Source organism: Pelobates fuscus, chromosome 2 (assembly GCF_036172605.1).
Source record: "Pelobates fuscus isolate aPelFus1 chromosome 2, aPelFus1.pri, whole genome shotgun sequence".
In the NCBI taxonomy this organism is placed as follows: domain Eukaryota; kingdom Metazoa; phylum Chordata; class Amphibia; order Anura; family Pelobatidae; genus Pelobates; species Pelobates fuscus.
In genome coordinates, this window is record NC_086318.1 from 112,608,550 (window position 1) to 112,629,248 (window position 20,699).

General features: G+C 40.3%; 1 protein-coding gene across 1 annotated transcript; it reads left to right on the plus strand.

The window, feature by feature from the left end:
- Positions 1-1,525: 1,525 nt before the first annotated feature.
- Positions 1,526-18,869, plus strand: LOC134585588 (lysosomal amino acid transporter 1 homolog). The gene is made up of 7 exons (XM_063441026.1): positions 1,526-1,715; positions 2,891-3,020; positions 3,911-3,998; positions 5,149-5,282; positions 13,693-13,788; positions 16,021-16,206; positions 17,253-18,869. The coding sequence occupies exons 1-7, from the start codon at positions 1,528-1,530 to the stop codon at positions 17,352-17,354; spliced, it is 924 nt and encodes a 307-aa protein (XP_063297096.1). The 5' UTR covers positions 1,526-1,527; the 3' UTR covers positions 17,355-18,869.
- Positions 18,870-20,699: the final 1,830 nt, after the last annotated feature.

The window sequence follows — 20,699 nt, forward strand, 5'->3', positions numbered from 1 at the left end:
ATATAAACCCACAGCTGACTCACTGAGCTTGCTCGCTGTGCTTAAAAGTTGCTCAAAAGTAGTCTTTTGTAAGTAGGATTTGAAAAAAAAAAGGAGTTTAAAGCAACAAGGTACTTGTTTTATTGTTTTATATTTCAGTACTTGTTGATTTTGGTAAGTGTGGAATTGGGTGTTAGGAAGATTGCATGTATGCATGTCTGAGCGAATCTGTCCAGGGTCCATACTTCTGAGGAAGGTGTGAGCGAGTGGTTTCTCTGGAAGCTCGTATTGGAAATCTGAAGAACCAAATTGCAACATTGAAACAGATTGAGAATCTTGAGAGGTATCTGAGCAGAGCACTGAGGGAACAACTCCTTTAGTACAAGTGGAGGTAAGCATGTAAAAAAAAGCTAGACAGGTTGTGGTGGTAGGGGACTCTATTATTAGGAGAATAAATAGGGTATTTATTTATTAATTAAATATTTTACCAGGATGGATACATTTAGATTGCTCTTGTTTTCAAGTATGTCCTGGGTCCACAAAACATTGCATTGTTACATTAGGGTACAATATTACAAAAATACAATATACAAACACTATATATATATATATATATATATATATATATATATATATATATATAACACTATTTATATACACATATATAAATTGAATACATAACAGGTAATAAATATATTCAACCATGACAGGTGCATTCTGTATTGAGGTATACTGCCATAAATCTCTTAAAAGATTTTAGATTGAATGAAGATTTGACAGTGTCCCTGAGGCTCCATCGTCTCAACCACACAGTTTGCCTTCTCCCTGGTGCTCAGGTCTGGCATGTTGCTGACATGTGTGAAGGTAGTGGGGACTGTGTAGAATGTAGATGAACATACCCATACAATAGCTTGCCTTAAAGGGACACTCCAGGCCCCCAGACCACTTCTGCCCATTGGAGTGGTCTGGGTGCCAACTCCCACTACCCTTAACCCTGCAACTGTAAACATTGCAGTTTTCATAAACTGCACTAATTGCCTAACAGGGTTAACTCCTCCTCTAGTGGCTGTCTACTAGAGGGAACTTCCGTGTTTGTTTTCCTGGCACTGGAGAGTCCCTTTAACATCATTATTATGAGCCATCATGTCTGTATGTCTACCTAGGCAGTGACGTCATGCGGCGGATCCTGGACACGTTAATAAACTGGGCGGGACTGTGTTCGCCTCCCTACCATCAGCCAATCATAGGATGGGATAACTGGTAGTGGGCGGTGTCCTCCCTACCATCAGCCAATCATAGTATGGGATAAGTAGCAATGGGCGGTGGCTTTCCTGCTCTCAGCCAATCATAGTATGGGATTAGTGGCAGTGGGCGGTGGCTTTCCTGCTCTCAGCCAATCAGTGGATGAGTTGGCCGGGAGTGGCGGCCGCCGGTGGAGTGATTCGGTTTGAGGTGTACCCACACAGTGTGGGGCCCCGCGGGTCCCGAGTCCGGCCCGTCGCAGAGCTCCTCTCCCGGTGAGGGAAGACAGGCGGCGGCCGGATCCCCATGGCGGACCCCACCCGGCATGCCGTGCTCGGGGTGAACGTGTCCCGGCTGGAGGAGCGGAGGCTGTGCCCGGGCGGCAGCCGCTGGATCTGGCAGCTCTTACAGCAGTGTGTGCGGAGTGACTGGGAGTACTGGAGCGTGCTCATAGGGCTGCTCTCCATAGTGTGCTTCCTGCTCGCTGCCTTCCCGTGAGTGGCTCTATGTCCGGGGGGGATTAGCCGCAGGGCATCACGGGACATGTAGTCCACAGACAGCTGGAGTGTCAGCCGTCACCGAGCCAGGTGTTAGAACTGAATAGATAGACCGCCGGCTGTGATGGGGACACGGAGTGTGTGATGACAGCATAGAGTTATATAGTGTGTGTGTTCATTTAATGTTCTATTAAGTCTTGTCTAAGGCTGGCTGTGTGTGATGTGAGTATAGCTGTGAGTGATATATGTAACTGCGAGTGATCGGTTTAAGCCACTGTAAGTGATGGGTGTTGCTGAGTGCAGGTAGCTGTGGGTGATGGGTGTTGCTGAGTGCAGGTAGCTGTGGGTGATGGGTGTTGCTGAGTGCAGGTAGCTGTGGGTGATGGGTGTTGCTGAGTGCAGGTAGCTGTGGGTGATGGGTGTTGCTGAGTGCAGGTAGCTGTGGGTTATGGATGTTGCTGAGTGCAGGTGGGTGATGGGTGTTGCTGAGTGCAGGTGGCTGTGGGTGATGGGTGTTGCTTAGTGCAGGTGGCTGTGGGTGATGGGTGTTGCTGAGTGCAGGTGGCTGTGGGTGATGGGTGTTGCTGAGTGCAGGTAGCTGACAGGGCTGACATTGGAGATAAAATAGATCTAGGAATTTTATAGCACAGTAGCTCACTTTAAGATTTTAAAAATATATATTCAATAATATTAATTAGAAGTCATCACTAACCCATACAAAAACACACATATAGAGACTGCAATCGGTCATGGGAGTGTTCATTTAGAAAGGCACACATACCTCTAATATCTTCTTATGATTGATTGTTGGGGACAGTTAACCGCTGTTCCCAAAAGCTGGGACAGCAGGACAGGACCTGAAAAATCAAGACTTTCCTTCTGAAATCAGAACTGTTGGGAGGCATGCTCGTATTTTAAAAAAATAATTTTCATTTTGACCTTAATATTCCTTTAAATTTTGTTTTTTTTAAATTTTATTTATTTTTCCTGTTGTGATAATTATTCTGCAGTAGAAACGTCCAACTTGGCACTCCATTTACTGATGGGCTTAAATTAAGCCACTGTGTCCATGTTTGTTTCTGGCTCTCTGTACGCATGTGGTTCCAAATGTAGAGTTTTTTTGTTTTGTTTTTTTAATAAGTGATTTGAGTTTCTGTTTTATTTTCTCCTAGTCAGCTGTATGTTGCTTACAAAAATGGAAAGGTTGATCAAGCACTTTCTGTTGGATTTTTGTTGTGTTGGTTTGGAGGCGACGTAACAAACTTCATAGGCTGCTACCTGACCAGCCAACTGCCAATTCAGGTAAACTGTTTCTTAAATATAAATTTTAAAATTATATGCTTGCATTGTTAGCCATACTTAAAAAACAAACAAACAAAAAAAAATGCATTTTTATTATTCAAGGTGTTTTTTTTTTTTTTTGGTACAAAAGTCATTGTTAGATTGATACAGTATACATAGAAGAGTATTGTAACATTAATGGTAACATATGTCACATAGTATGAAACGAGTTAGTATATACGTTTGTACAGGTGTGCCGTTTAATAATCGGGATGTTGGTTACTACCAACTCAATCGTCAAGTTGGATGCTCTTTGGCAGGCGGACTTTAGTGGTAAAAACGTATTCATGGATAGGTGCACTATGTTTGATTCGTCTGATTTGAAGAAAAATAGGGCATTGGAGGGTATGGGTCAGCAATGGTCAGGGGGAGAGATGAGGTAAGAGAGGGGGGGAAGCAAGGCAAATAGTTAATTTTCCCCATCTCGTCGGTACATCAAGTTGAGAAGGGATGTGGTCCAGGTCCGGCAGTGGATGTGACTTTAGGTTCTGTTGCATGGTCAGTTCTGTTTGGTCTGGTATTAGTATTCCAAGCCCAGGGTTTGTTTACCTGGTTGTCAGCCATTGGAGCCATTGAAACCAGTTCCTCTATGTTCCTGATGTCTTCAACTCTGATCCAGTCTCCAGTGGAGGGGTTGAGGTCTGTTTCCAGTAAGTCATTAGTTATTAGTAGTCAGTGATAGGGGGATCAGGTGCAGCAAGTAGTTGTCTGGAGAGAAGTCAACCGTGCCATCCGTGAGTGCGGCTAATAAACGGTATGCTTGCATTTAAACTAGTGTTAATGAATATGCATATAATTTGTTTTGTTTTTATATGTGTGATTTAAAACGTTCTTTATTTATTTTTTTTCAGACTTTTACAGCCATTATTTATTGCAACATGGACATAATCATGATTTCACAGTATGCCTACTATAAATTAAAGAACAATAAAATGAAAGGTAATTGTTCTTCCATCTCCTTTCTTTTCCTTCAATAGTTTGTAAAAGCAGTAAGTTTATGTGAAGAATACGTATGATCATTCTGAACATTATCACTATGGGGTTTATTTACCAAATGGTGAATTGTACAGAATAAAAAAAAATTATTAAATTAACAAAGTCAGAAGTTTGAGTTGGTGGATTTTAGCTATCTGGCTATGCAGGGCAAATCTTCCCTGTGATATTGGCACGCTGTCTTTGTTCCCGGGATTGGAACGCAGTAACATCAGTCTGTTCCTATACTCCTTAGTTGGGTCTATGAAGCCTGTGCGGGAGGTAGTTTCTGCTCTCCCTTGTCTCGGCTGCCAACAAAAGCTGTGTGCCAATGGCACAGAGGAGATTTGCCCTGCTTCGAGATGCGTCCCAAGCTGGGAAAATCTCAGTGACGTCTGCACACTGGATTTGTTGCCAGCCGAGGAACCACAGTGCTATGGGAGGTCTTTTTCTGCTCTCCTTTCAACAGAGAGAAGCCATTATTTTAAATGGGGTTTTCTCCTAATATATACATTTTCTAGCAAAATATATAGTTAAAGTGCTCAACCTAATGAGCACAAGTTGTTTGGGGCAGGGCAGGTCCTGTTTATTCTAGCAGGCATTTATGTGCTTGAATGTATGCCATCAATTAATTTGTTTATACACTATTAAGCATGAAAAAAAATCAAATGATTTATTGATCTAGTAGGTTTCCCTACTTGCAATTTAGGTCATGGACATTGTTTGGCTTAAAAAAATATTTTGAATATTTTTCAGAGAGTGAGAGTTTGATTGGTAGGTGGAGGTGGTTGTAGATAAAAAAATATATATTGCAGGTCATTGGTATATGCTAACAAGTCTCAAATAGCTTACAAATGCTAAGACGCCATTGTAGTGTTCAGTAACTGACCATACCTAAAGTGTTGAAAGTTTGATTTTTGGCAAGGTTCAATACTGCCAAAATCTCCATGGAAACAAACCTAAGGCTTTTGCTGACCATTCTACTCTTAGATCGTTGTCCTATAAACGCTCTTTATACATATGATCATGAGTTTCTGCGTAATGTAAATTTGTTTTGAGTTTTTTTTATTTTTTTTTTTAGTAAGTATATTCACTAATTACAACCTTGTTCTTCTAGATGTTGTTGGGACTGGAAGCTTGAAAGGATTTTGCATATGCTGGGTCATTTTATGTATAGTCTTATCTGTTCTATTACCGAGTCAGCTGATACTCGGAAACCTAGACCGGAATGCGGATGTGGATATGAATCAGGTACATTAAATGGTTACTTTAGCTGTATGTATAATTTAAAATATAAAGATGTTTGGAAAAGAAAATCTTTGTGCTAAGACGGGCTCGTAAATTTTCTCTTGACCCTGAGAGGCATTGTAAAAAGTTAATAACGAGCAGACCAACATTTTCACTTCTCGGAGAGAGAAAAAAAACGATGTATCCATAATATGCATGTAAGCAATGCACTGGTAACTGGCTACTTCTCTTTATATTGATAACTGGAGAAACTGTGTTAAAATATAGCTGCTGCTTCAGAAAATCCCTCTCCCCCTCAGTTCTTCACCGCCAAAAACCAAAAAGTCCCCTGCATAAGAGACACTGTCAGATGTTTACTTTCTCATTGCAGCTGAATTGACACAGGCTTGGGAGCCAGGACCAATATCCTCCCTGTGCCATAATAACCACAATAAGCTCAAGGGGTTATGGTGCGGGAGTGTCCATTGAACATAAGTCCCTAAGTTCTGTCTCTTGTCTTTTTTGCTATGTATAAAGCGGATTAAAGTGTGTTTATGCCCCTGACCAAAAATGCAGTTACAGATATTTTTCGTTTCCCATTCTAATATTTTTATTGCAAGAGAACTCATGTCACGAAAGGGTGCTGCTGTTTTAGCCTTGTGAACATTTTTTTTTTTTTCATATTCAAATATTTATTGAAATTTTTCAAGGGGGTAGGGAGGGATACAGAAAGAAGAAGGGGGTTAGGGGTAGGGTTACGGTTAGAGTAACATTGATACAGCTCGACATAAAGCGTAGTGCGATAACGCTTATTGATACAGAAGCATAGTACAAATTACAGAACATATGATTCAAAATTTCGGGAATATATGGAGTACGAAATACAGAGCGTAGAATTCCTAAGGTGCGGTGTATCCACATCGCAACCTATTGTGAGGGGCTTGTGATGCAGCTTGAAAGGCCTCAGACCCATCCCAGGTTTTACTACAGCTTTATGTGTCGTTCATGTTTCCAATATTAGTTATCGGAGTGCAGTGTTGTTTAGAGTGTGGTGAGAGAGCGTGGCATCATCGCCGTCCATCATCTCGGGGATATGGGTCTAGGTGTTTGTAGGTTGCTTTTCCCAATACATCACCCATGGAGCCCAGATTGACATGAGCCTTGTCTTGTGTGCCGCTGTTTGGGCGGACAGGCACTCGTAGGTATAGTATTGATGAATTTTTGTTTGGAGGAGGGATTTAGAGGGGCACTGTGATAGTTTCCAATAGTTCGCAATGAGATTTCTCACTGCTAGCGCCACTAGTGCCATGACAATTTTCACTTGCTTTATTATAGGTCTGGGGTATAGTAGGAATATACCTGTGTGGATATCTAGGGGTGGTGAGGTAAGCCCCATGGACTGCAGTATCTCCTGCGCTGCTAGCCATAGCGGTTGGATACGTGAGCATGACCACCAAATATGTATCATCGTTCCACTTTCCATTCCGCATCTCCAGCAGTGCGGGGAGACCGTTTTGTACATTTTATGAAGCCTTTGGGGTGTTAGGTACCACCTGTACACCAGTTTTCTATGTGCTTCAAAGTGGGAGTAACATTGTGTTATCCCTTTGAGTGCATTTAGGGATATGAGTATTTCTTCATTGGATATTGTTCTACATTCTGCCAGCCATTGTGTCACAAATGTGGGGGTTGGGGGCATGGAAGTACGTAATAAGGTTGTATAACAGAAGGCAAGGGATTTGGGCTTGGATGGAGCCCGCCAGCATCTATCATATAAGACCCTTAAATCCAGCCCGTCTGGAGTGTGCGTTGTGGTATCATGTATCGAAACATGAGTAACTACAATGCTTTGGAGTTGCATATATAAAAACACTGAGGAATTAGGTAAATTAAATTCCCTTTGCAGATGTGAAAAGTGTTTGATGCGGTTTAGGTGGAGTATCTGTTCCAGTGAAGTTATACCTAGTTTAACCCAAGAATTTAGCGAGAGCCCGGGTGAAGCTCTTTTAAGGGCTGACAGTGGAGAACTGGGGTGGTATTTGATCAACTTCCATGTCGACCCATTGATAAGCACCTTTGGGGGTGTGCAGTTTCACTGCCATTTCTAAGATGGCTGCTTTATAGTAGGTATAAATGTCTGGGAGGCCCATACCCCCATCTATCTGATGATTCTGTAGAAGGCGTTGGGAGATCCTAGGTTTGTGGGCGTCCCATATGTAGGAGAACAGTATCTTTTGGAGTGTTTTAAAAAATGTTGGTGGAGCCCGTAGGTGTAGGAGGCGGAAAATATACAACAATTTGGGAAGAAGAACCATTTTCACTGTATTGATTCTGCCCAACCATGACAGTTTAACTGGCTTCCACCGTAGGCACTCCGATTTGCATAAGGTTAGGAGTGGTTTATAGTTGTATTGGAATATACGGTCTGAGGTGGGCGCAAGTTTGACCCCAAGGTACGTGATATAGTCGGACCTCCAGTCAAAGTCGTATGTCTTGACGAGTTCTTGGGTGAGGTCTTTATGTAGGCTTATGGGTAGTGCTTGAGTTTTTGTTTGGTTTAATTTGTAGTAGGTCAGGCTACCATAGTGTTTCAGAAGCGACATTAAAGCGGGGAGGGAGGAGGACACGTCGCTTAGAGTTAAAAGTATGTCGTCTGCGAACATGGATAATTTGTATTCAGACTTGCCTACTTTCATGCCTTTAATCTCAGGTTGGTGTCTAATTATATGCGCCAGTGGCTCCAAAGATAGGACAAATAATAACGGGGACAAGGGGCACCCTTGACGCGTGCCATTGGTTATCTGAAATGGGGTAGAGAGGAAGCCTGCGTTGGAGACCTGAGCCGATGGGGCGTTGTAAAGCGCCATAATGCCTAAGACTATGGGCGGAGTGAAGCCAAACGCTTTTAGGACATGCTGCATATAATCCCAATTTAGTCTGTCAAAGGCCTTCTCCGCATCTAGTGCTAAGAGAAGGCCCTGACTTTTATTGTTGTGTGTGTGGGATAGGATGTTCAAGATCTTCCTGGTGTTGTCTGAGCCTTGTCTCGTTTTGATAAAGCCTGACTGATCGTTATGTATTAACATAGGGAGACTGGTAGATAGTCGGTTGGCTAGGAGTTTGGCGTAGAGTTTAACATCTACGTTCAGTAGGGATATGGGTCTGAAATTATGGCATTGTGTTTGAGATTTGCCCGGTTTTGGGAGGGTGGAAATGTGTGCCTTTAACATTTCTGGGGGTAACGCTCCTTGTGAGTAGCAGCGGTTAAAGAGTGTGGATAAGTGCGGTATTAGGACGGAGGCAAAGGTCTGATAATAAAGATTAGTATAGCCGTCCGGACCCGGTGCTTTGTGTTTGGGAAGTTGCTTGATTGTTGTGTGTAATTCTTGTGCGGTAAATGGTGCAGTAAGAGATAGTATGTCTGCTGGTGAGAGTTTGGGTAAGTTGGTCTGTGCTAGAAAATTCAGAATGTCCTGTGGAGGTGGCGGTTTAATTGCAGAGTCGTCCCTAAGGTTGTAAAGTTTACTATAGTAATCTGCGAATGCGTCAACTATATTTTGAGGGTTTGTGAGTTTCTGTTTTTTTGTCGTGATGATGTATGCTATCCTGGAGTGGGCCGTGCGTGCTTTGAGTCTTGCGGCTAATAGTGCGCCAGACCTATTTCCTTGTGAGAAGAAATTATGTTTGTAGCGTTGGAGTATGTAAGTGGTCTTAGCTTGCTCCAGGGTTCTAAGTTTGGTGTGCAGCATAGAGAGTTCTTGTCGCAAGTTTTGCGTGGGGTTTAATTTATTTCTATGTGTCAGGTCAGTTATCTTGGTAATTAGAGTGGAATATTCTTTGAGTCTCTGTTTCTTAGCATAACTGCCGGCTTTAATCAAAAGGCCCCTTATTACCGCCTTGTGTGCCAGCCAGACATTAGTTATATCCACATCAGGGGTCAGGTTCGTCATAAAGTAGTCGGTGAGGTCTACTCTGAGTTGGTCTACAATTTTGGGGTCCCTCAACAGGGAGTCATTTAGTCTCCACTATCCTCTGCCGGCCACAGAACAATGTTCGGTTAGGGTTAAGATTATGGGGGCATGATCTGACCAAGTTGTAAGGCCTATAGTTGTTGTCTGAACTGCCTACATTAGCGTGTTTGGTATGAGGAATCTATCGATTCTGGTATATGTATTGTGCGCCAGAGAATGAAAGGTATAATCCTTTTCTAACGGGTGGAGGACTCTCCATGGGTCTAGAAAATTGTGTTGTAGAATTTGGTTGCAGAGCAACGACGAGTTTTTGTGCGATCTACGTGCGGAGGCGTTAGTCAGCTTGTCAGTGGACGTGGAGTCAAGAGAGCTGTCAAGAAGAAAATTTGTGTCACCACCTATGATAGTATTGCCAAATCTGTGTGTGTTCGCTAGGGCAAAAATGTTATCCATGAATTCCACTTGATTGGTATGTGGGCCGTAAATGTTAATAAGCGTGTATGGTTCGTTGTTTATATAACATTGAATTATCAAATATCTACAATTTTTATCCCCTGTTTTCTTAAGTAACGAAAAGGCTACTCCTTTCCCTATCAGGATGGACACCCCTCGTTTTTTTTTCTTGTAACATGAATGAAAATCGTGGGGGAATGCATTTGAGCAGAATTTGGGACGTGCGCCCCATTTAAAATGGGTCTCCTGGTAGAAGGCTATTTGGGCTTTGTGCTTTTTTGCTTCTTCAAGTGCTAGTCTACGTTTATGTGGTGAGTTTAGGCCTTTCGTGTTCAGAGATAGTATATTGAGCGTCATGGCATCAGGGGAGCGGTCGCTTCTATAGTTAATAATAAAAACAGTTCCATCAATGAAGGGGGAATAGCGCCTATGTCTGAGTATCCTGTATAGGCATTGTATAATTGCAGAGGTAGCGAGAGGAGCTCGTTGTTTCGAGTACTAAAAGCCAATGCTGCTACCACTTTAAGTAGTCGCACTACCGTCTTAACAGCGTGTACCAATAGTTTGGAGGGAGAGGAGTAGAAAAGGGAATGACAAAAACATACCACAGGTAGAAACAAGTAGGTATGAAGAACTATGTACAAATGACCGCCGACAGGGTAGCCCTGGGGCATAGGCGGTGGTGAAAAGGCTCTGTTGAGCCTAGTGGGGTGGTGTGGGTGGACAGAACGCACAACCCTGGTGTGCTAGGTAACTTGGGGTGACCTCAGGGGGTTACCGTTTTCCTGCACTTGGGGGTGCCTCGGCTTAGGTAGGAGGGTACTACATGATACAAGCACAGTGGTGGCTAAGGGACCCAGTGTGTTTTTGTGTGCTACCCCCTTGTCCGCTGATAAGATTTTATAGTAGGGTTGGCGGATAAACGGTGACAGTTGGAGGGTGGTGCAACGTACGCGCACCAATCACTTTGCGTAGTGTCCCTCTGTGGGAACCTGTTGTGCCATTGCTTATCTGTATTGTCAATCTCAAACAGCCACCAACTGTGTCGCATTAAGTGCATGCCCCCCTAGGAGGTAGTCAAGCCGGGCCTAAGCTCCCAGTGGCACGTGCCCCAATACAGCTTCCAGTGCAGCAGTATCCATATTGGATTAACATGCCTTTATGATGGTGGGAGTGGAACGCTAGACATATGTAAAATACAGCACTCTATATACATCTATAAAGCTTTAGAGGTGGTCCAATTGTGCCGTAAACCAGTGCATCGCTGCCGCGGCAGGGCCCAGGTCAAGGGCCCCGGCGCTGCAGCAAGGCCCGGCCTCAGCGGCTTTTCAATTAAATAACATAACAATTGAGTGAGGCATGGGGACCATACACATCAATATAGGGAGACATTCAGTAGACAAAAAAAAAAACAAAAAAAACTGTGCGATTCATGTCTTTAACGGACACTCTATATACATCTATGAAGCTCTAGAGATGGACCAGTTGTGCTGTAAACCAGTGCATCACTGCCGTGGCAGGGCCCAGGTCAAGGGCCCCGGCACTGCAGCAAGGCCCGGCCCCAGCGGCTCTTTCAATTAAATAACATACCAATTGAGTGAGGCATAAGGCCCATACATATCCATATAAAGAGACATTCAGTAGAAAAAAAAGAAAAAAAAACAGTGTGATTCATGTCTTTAACAGATAAATGAATCGGGCTAATGTGCCCAATGATGGCAGAGGAAAGGGGGTCGGAGCGGTTCACTTATCTGCCGCCACCATATTCCAATCTGTCTGGATTTTCCTCGGGGACCTCGATCTTTGCGGTTTCGCTTGGATAGGCTGCCCAGGTGGATGTGATAGGGCGATATCCCATTCTTTCAGGAGTTTCATTCCTTCTTTGACTGAAGTAATATGGCGGTCCGAGCCATTCCGACGGATGGTAAAACGGGTCGGAAATCCCCATCTGTAGAGGACGTTGGCGTCTCTCAGAGACTTGGAAATGCAGGACAATTCCTTTCGTTTCAACAGGGTTGCGGCAGAAAGGTCGGTAAAGAGGTGAACCCCCGCAAAATCTTCTGGTAGCGTTTTCATAGTTCTTGCAGCTCTCATTGCTTTATCTTTACTGGTGTAGTAGTGGAGTTTTGCTATAGTGTCCCTGGGAACTGAGGATGGCAGGGATTTTGGTTTCGGCAGGCGGTGTATGCGCTCAATTAAGCAATCCTGATGCGTCAAATCAGGAACCAGGGCCTGGAAAAGGCGCACAGCGTAGGATTGGAGGTCTTGAGGGGGGACCTCTTCAGGAATACCCCGGAGGCGAATGTTGCTGCGCCTGTCTCTGTCCTCGTGGTCCACGATTTTATCAGTAAGGTAGTTTAGTTTGGCTTTCACCTCTGAATAGGCGTCGGCTAGGGTGTTATGGGCAGAGATGATTTCCTCTGTTTTGTCCTCGAGGTGCGCCGTTCTGTCGCCGAGCACTTGTATGTCTGCTTTGATGTCTCTCGACATTTTAGTCATGTCGGTTTGGAGAGATGTTTGTAAAGCCTGTAACATCTTGTGGATGGACAGGTCGGTTGCTGGTGTCGCCGTTGGTTCCGATATTGAAGTCAGGTCGCTGCGGTCGGAGTACGCGGACGGCGAGTGCCGCGTGTCAGCGCCATCTTGGCCCCAAGCGCGTGGTGGTGTCAGCGCCGAAACTTGCAGTGCGGTCTGTTTATGCTTCAGCTTCTTCGCTGATTTCGAAGCCATGGCAGTCACTGGCACTTTCGTTTCACTATGCGGGATTTATGAGGTACCCACTGCTTTGCAAATCGCTGTGTAGGGTTGGAGACTCACGGAGCTACTCGCTCATGCGACTGTCCTGGTGCGCTGTCAGGCCACGCCCCCAGCCTTGTGAACATTTTATTGAGCAGAGTAAGTGATGAGAACCGCACTCAGTCCCAACGGCCAAGGGTGCTCCAGAGCAGGACCAGAAATCCCAGTACAATAATCCAAGAAGAAAAAACTCACAGGCACTCCAACTTCAAGCCGCAGGCAGATTTATTATGACAGAATGCAATGCAACGTTTCGACCGGAAAGGTCTTTTTCAAGCTTGAAAAAGACCTTTCCGGTCGAAACGTTGCGTTGCATTCTGTCATAATAAATCTGCCTGCGGCTTGAAGTTGGAGTGCCTGTGAGTTTTTCTTCTTCTTGTGAACATTTTATGACCTTTCTATTACTTGTCATCACCTGCAATAATATCTTCAATAACAAACTGTTCAAATATTTATTCTGGTGCAGCTGTTGTACGGGCCTTGTCCTAGCTATAATATTTTGTAGTTGATTAGACACAATAGGGGATTTTTTAAATGGTTTTTTTTTTTTTTTTTTTTGATCCAATTATCTAGAAGTTGCGCTTTTTTTTTGTACTGCCTTGAGTGCTCATAATTCTCACTCCACTAACAATTGACATGTAGAATTTCGCCTCACGTTAGTATGCCATAGACACTCCATGCCTGCAGTGATTAGGAAGTTTTTAGGCCTGGCTAGTATTGTAGGGCTAGAATTCCCTCCCCCCCTCACCAGTAGATGATTGTTTTGTGTATTCTTTTACACTACATTTTATTTTTAATTTTTCTCCTCAGAAAGCAAGCCAGAACGTTTGTACAATATTAAACCGACTTTAATATTTTTTTTGTCTAAACTTTTTTTTTAAAGATTTTTTTTTTTTAAATATAAATGAGAACCTGTCACTATATTTAATATATAATTTTACAAATATTTAAATTTTAAATTAAGGTCATTATTCATGAAAACTAATCAATTGGGTTGTAAGACAAAAGATGAATCAGACTACTTTAAAAATACTTTCAAGTGAAGTTTTTTATTCATTTATTTTTTTTAAAAACATAACACATTTCAAAACACTCTAATTGTGGCCCTCTCCTCCCCTGATGAATGCAATATTTAGTCTTCTGAAACTTTCTATATCTCATTCTTGTAATGCATAAATAATAAGAAACAATTTTTGAAATGTATTTATTTTTAGGATAATTTCGGCTTCACTGAAATGTCTGGTTTCATTTGTGGATATGTCTCTGCCCTGTTTTATTTGAGCTCTCGTTTCCCTCAGTTGTATAAGAATGTAAGTATTCATCCATCGTCTTTTCTATTTGTGCGTTATGTTCTATAAAATGTAATTGTGTACGGTATGTTTTCAAAAATAATGGAGTACATGTATATTCTGTATTATGTAGCACTTTTATTATCACAAATCTTACCTAAATTTGTCTGTCATCACATTTATATAGTTATAGTTCCCTGGCACAATTCTACTATGCAAGGTAGACCTAGAATTGGGTCCATGCACATACATTCCACCCCATAACAGGAATTCACTCGACTACATTCCAATGGGGAAGCTAAAACTTTTCACTATAAATTACTTGGTATTGTGAGACTAAGTCTCAGGCCTATTTAGGTGAAACTGTTGAGGCTCTGGGTGCTGACTTGTACATTATATTCTTCCATAACAGAATATCATTTTGGTTGCTCCCAGATAATCCATTCAGTGTATGCATGCTATTATTTTGAAGTTCCTGGTACAGCATATGTATTCCTTTTATACAGTACTCACGTTTGAGCACTCAGATGCACTTATTTTAATTTTAACAGCTTTTCTTTGACTTAGATTAGGGATACCCTGATAATCTGAACTTAATAGATTTGTATTCCCATGATGGGTATCTTTTTATCACCATTGGCAAGGTTAAAAGGTGTGTATTTCTTCTATTGATTACGATTTGTGACCCTGATTTTACACAGACATCAATGAGTTAGTAGGGGACTTGTGGAACAGAATGCATGTCATCCGGTTGCTGATGGATAGACTCTGGCATTTCATATGAACAGGAAAAGCGTTCCAACTCAACGCTATTTGTAAAGAAAACAATGAAAGGTGTTATTTTAGAAGATCTAATCTAAGCTTAAATAAAATTTTCTTATACCTGAGTGAGTAATGTATTCGTCTCTGTAGCATGGTTGAATTCCACAATCATTGTAAACAGACACATATGTGACACCTCAATCTTTGTGTAACCATTATATGTATATTTCTAGATATCCTGTAGAACTGGACTGTTATGTTACTTATGTAAAATATTTGGTATCTTGGTGCATTTTCAAAATGAATAATTGGTGGGGTGCTAAATTTTTTGTAACTTAACCTTGCCTGGCTTCCTGTATACACTGCATTAGAAAAGATTGTCTCCATGTTTATTATAATGAAATGGTTTGGATGTATATATAATTTCCCTATTATGTCACTGCTCAGTTCATTGCCATGAAGTATTTAAATTACTGTGTATTTCCAGCCATATCTCCTCAGCACAATTTAGGTCATAAAGACCAAGTGTGCACTATTTTAACCTGAAATCCATGGCTAACATTTCTTAGCATCATCCAAATATCCATCAACGTCCAAAAATGGGAATCTCCACTCCAAACAATAACCCACGGATACCGGAGCTATAAGAACTATTGTTACTGTGCATAACACGTTTCTACGTCCACCTATGGGCACAGTATGTGTATTGTCTGCATTTGATCATTACATTTAACAAGAAAGCACCTCTGACATACAACAGTATTTACTTGACAAAAGGGGATGAAAACCTCAGGGGAAAAAAATGTCTTCAGGATCAATTTACTTGACCATGGAGGATTGTGTTGCAGTGTGTTTGTGATTGTTTTTTTGTTATATTTTAATGACCAATTCCATGTCCACTTATTGCACCTTGTGCTAAAACACATTTAAAATGACACTATAGTCACCAAAACAACTTTAGCTTAATGAAGCAGTTTTGATGTGTAGAATGTGCCCCAGTGTTTCTGCTCAATTCTCTGCCATTTAGGAGTTAAATCACTTTGTTCATGCAGCCCCAGTCACAGCCTTCCTATACACCTCCTGTAAAGTGAGATCTAACAGTTATACTTCCTTTATTGCAAATTCTGTTTAATTTAGAATTTCATATCCCCCACACTGGAGCCGCCTGTAACTGATTGATTACAATTAAATTTACAGAGCAGGAGATGAAATCTTTTAAACTAAGTTATATCTGATTGAAAATTAAACTTTTTATTTTAATGCAGGCTTTCATTCAGTCACTGGCAGGGGAGGTGTGGCTAGGACTGAATAAACAGAAACACAAGTGATTTAACTCCTAAGTGGCAGAGAACTGAGCAGTGAGACTGCAGGAGCATGATCTATACACCAACATTCCATATTACACACTTACATATATTTTTGTAATTACACATTAAGTATTTATTTTGTACACTTGCTTTATTTAAATGTTTGTGTTTTCTGTCACTTTAGTTTCAAAGAAAATCAACAGAGGGAACATCCTATTTGCTGTTTGCACTGGCCATGCTTGGAAACTTAACCTATGGCTTGAGTTTGATCCTGAAGTTACCTGCCTGTGGCCACCATAAAAATCAGTATATTGTACACCATTTACCCTGGTTGATCGGGAGTTTTGGTGTTCTTATACTTGACTTTTTCGTATCCTTTTTCAAAACAAATGTCTTAACAAGTGATTGCACAAATGTCTATAGAGTTAAATGAAAGTAGCTTGAACTGGATAAATGTGTGTCTGTAGCAGCCAGGTGAAGAGAGTTTCGCACTAGCTATCTGTGAGGCAAGCATGATGGATACCAGTCTTTGGCATCCCTGAAAAGTTACGAATATTCAGTATACTTTTTCATGCTAAATCAGCTTGTGGATTTTGACCTGCAGAAAAATCTGGCATTGCACAATTCATTTATTTATATTCTTAATTCTATATAGTGCCAGAGGGGGTGGGTTAAAAAAGCTATTTAAGGCCCAATTAACACTTATTAACTGCGGCAGAGAAAAGTATATATGTTGTGAGCAAACTCTGTGCCACTTGTCACTAATGCTGGCTTTGGTAAGTAGCCAAGTACACAGGGGAGTAGTCGCTGAGACCTTCTTAAAGTAACACAGTAACTTCAGAAATACAAGCATGTTTTCCTAACGCTAGTTTTTATCTATCTATTGGATAGTTGTCTGGGTGCCTATAGAGTTCCTTTGAAGGCAATGTGGGCTTTCTCTCAGTGTGCCTGTTTGTACACAAAGAGTACTTTGCTAGTGACGCATCATGAATAGATAAAATTTTAATACCTTCCTGAAGCTGATCTTGTCATGCACATATTTGTAGCTAGATCCACTTTAATGTATGCGCAACTTTACTGTAAAAAAAAAAAAAAAAAAATCATGGTTATTAACACATTGATGTATGAATAGTGAGGAACGTAACATTGATTTCTAATACTGATTCAAAATAGCCATGTTGAAAAAAAGCTTGCTTGGAGACTTTTTCCAATATGGCTATTTTAGGTTACAATTTGGAGATTTACTTTAAATACTGTCCGTTCACTTTAGTGAGTAAACTTGTCTGATTTTTGTTTCATCAGGTATCTGAATAAGTGGAAATAGTTAACTGTAAAAGCAGATTATGAATGTGTTTTAATTTTGTTATACATTATCCTGTGTATCCCATGTACTTTCCTAAACACAAGGATTAATAGATGACTGCACAGTTCATTGCCTATCGGAAACGCAAGGTAGCTTCATCCGATTTATTGGCGTTGGAGGTGGAGCCTTTACTAGTGGATGAAGAGGAGACCTAAGTCCCAACATATTTCATAGTTTACATTCTTTTCTTAGTTATTTGAACGGAGAATATTTTTTTTTTTTTGTAAAGGAACCATCATTTCTAGGATATTTTAAAAATAATTTGTTGGTGTACTGCCACAAAACCTCATCTGCCTAGCTAACATTCTGGTTTACACTATAACATGCAAGAAAACAAGAAAAGCATAAACAGGGGTTATTCACTCAAGTGAGAATTGAAAGTGAATTTCAAATATAAGGCCAGAGCAGCTGAATGGAACACATAGAAAACATTTCCAATTCGGCTACTTTGACCTTAAATTTGAAATTCACCTTGAATTCTCACGCTGGTGAATAACACTGATCATTTTCAGCAGTTAATAATTGTGGTGCTATAAATTGAAAGTATGTGCAATAATATGTATGAATCACTGCAGGATAAAAAGCAATACTTTAATTATTAGGGTTATGTTCATTTTGGCAGTGGTGTTGATTTGTGAGGTAGCCACCCTTTTGGAAATCTTGATTTAGTACTAGAAATTACTTGGGATTTGTTCACGAGTCATGGTATTATAGTGAAGTGAGGAAAAAAATAAAAAAATAAATTGCCAAAATATTTAAGCTGGGACTAGAGCATATTCAGAGATTATAATTTTTGTTATGTTTAAAATGGGACACGTTCAGGAGTGTTTCACGTTTTTCCTTTTAAAGGGGAGCTGTCACTTTCAAGGATTTGTAAAATTATGATTACCTATTTTCTGTTCCTAAGAAATATTTCTTAGATGTGAAAAATAAAATAAAATGTAGACATCCGTGCCTGCAACTCAGCCCCTCAATCTTGAATCTCTGCCAATCTCTTTTAAAATACCCTGTCATTAGTATCTGGCAGTCAGTGTGGGGGTCTGAAGCTGTGAGGTTACGATAGGTATTGCATGAAAGTGCCACATTCATATGTATAAAACTGCTAGTCCACTCCTTTTATTCTTAAATTACCTTTTTCTGCACTTTTCTGTAATAATTCCATCTTTCCGTGACTTCAAACTTCCTTTTTTTTTTTTTTTGGTTCCATTTGTTTCCCCTGATAATATTATTATTTATTGCATTCACAAGATAAGAAATGAATAATATTACAGGGGGGAAAAACGATTTGCAATTTGAAGGATTTTTGTGGCAGGAAAATTTGTCGGAATGACAGGGCAATTTTGCACCTATTTTTCTATGCTTTGGAAGCAATACATTTGTGAAACAGGAAAACACAAGTAATGGAATATTTTGGCACAAATACGGGAAATATGCACAAATCAAAAAAGTGCCAGAAAACCAGCTTAAAAAGTGAAGTTGACACTTTTTTTATACTTGTATACTATTTACAGTACTAAGACTTTATACCTCTATACAATTGCTTCTGTTTTCCCTCATTTGTAATCTGTGCCCTGGCTTAGCCTTGAAATGAAATGGATGAGGATGTCCCTTGCTATATTTTATTATTTTAAACGAAAAAGGAGCTTCACATGGGGAAAAAAATTAAAACACGTTTGATTTTTCTGTGTTTTTTTATTCTATTGTTTTTTCCAGAGAAGTGACCGTTCCCCTTTAACTGTGTATAGTGTTATACAGATTTGCCCTACTCATTATTACTGGTGAATGACTGTGGCTTTTTTTTTTTTTTTTTTAAATGGGCCCACGTATAGTTTCCAGTGGTAAGATGGTCTGCTGATTGTCAACTCCTCTTTCCCTGTAATTATAGTGATTGGTGTTCTCAGAGAGTAGCGTATTGTTCTTGGATGATACCTGGGAAGGTGCAACTTATGACTTTTCTAAAAGTGCCAGTTTCTCTAGTAAATAGTAAATGACAAATCTATTCATTGTGTAGGAATACATTAAACCAATTCTAATTTTCTTTTACCCTAACACTTTTTTGCTTATATTTTATGTTGGTATATTTATTATTTTATTTTTTTTACAATATATTGTACTATGGCCCAGAATTAAATAACGCAGGCTGAAATTAGACCAGTGCTGTATGTAAAGAAAGCATTTTATGTGTGTCTGTTTAGAGGACCAATGCTTGGAGACTATTGAGCAGCAATTATTAGCACAGTATGTAAAGTTACGTGTGTGTGTGTATATAAATATAGTAAATGTATATATTTAGTATTAAAATTCTTCCTTAAAGTATAATATACATAATTTTCCATTGGGGTGTTTTGGGGGAGAGAGAGGACAAGCGTACGATAAAAAAAAATAATCTGCTTTTAAGATATAAGCATTAATTTAATTGCATATTTTTCTATAAACTATAACTTTTATAAAACAAAAATAATTTGATACCCTTGCAAAGCTTAAATGCAATATTTTGAAAAGACAGAATAGCCTAAGTACTTGTACAAAATATTTAAAATGCCAATAGAGCAGAGCCAACTTGTGGAGTCTTATGTAAGTGTAATTTAAGAGAAGTGAATTTGAGAGTTCTGATTCTAGGGAGTAACTGTAATATTTTTAAATCATTAGTTATGACCATGGCAGGGCAGTAGTGCGTAAAGCAGCTAAGGTGGAGGGTTTGGCTTGTAGGATAGCAATCCGCTATGTGAGATTCAGATACTGCTAAGGAGTCTGATACTTGAGTCAAATCCAGTTCTACAACAGTAGGTGAATCCATAGTTGAATAAAACTAAAAGGATACTAAAAAAATAAGGAAAAGGCAAGTCTGTGTACCAGGCTTCTTCAGGAACAAATATGTAGAACTAGAAGTAATAACAAAGACTTGAAGTGATATAGGAGTCAGGGTTAGACAGTTATAGTATAGACCTCAGCCAGATTCCTGCAGGACTTGATAGGATTTACAGTCTAAAAGGGACAGGCAACATCTTACTCTCAATTCAATGATAATTTCCCAACGAAATGCTTGATCTCATCAGTATTCATAATAAACTGCAATGAGACAGGCAGCACGCAGTAAATAAAGTGAAATAAACGTTTTGATTTGTTTAATTGAGGGGGGGCAGATAATCTAAATATTTATAACAAAATTATCCAGTGTTGGGACTACCGATTTGTATTCCTAAATGTAGGAACAGCAAGGCTGAAACCTAAACTGAAGCCATAAGATAAACTCCCCCACGAGGATTTGGACTAGTCACAAAAGATGGGTGGTTCATAAAACTGCAGCTCAGAGGGGTGAAATCTCATATCCTACTAAATCCAAAGTTACACAAATCCCAGAATGACTTTTCAAACTAATTAAAAGGTGCTAACATGACATTCCCAATTGTAAAAATAACTTATGATAATGATCTATGAACAGATTATTTTGAGAATTGCATAGGTGGTTTTATGGTTAATTCGGGTGTTTTTTGTTTTGG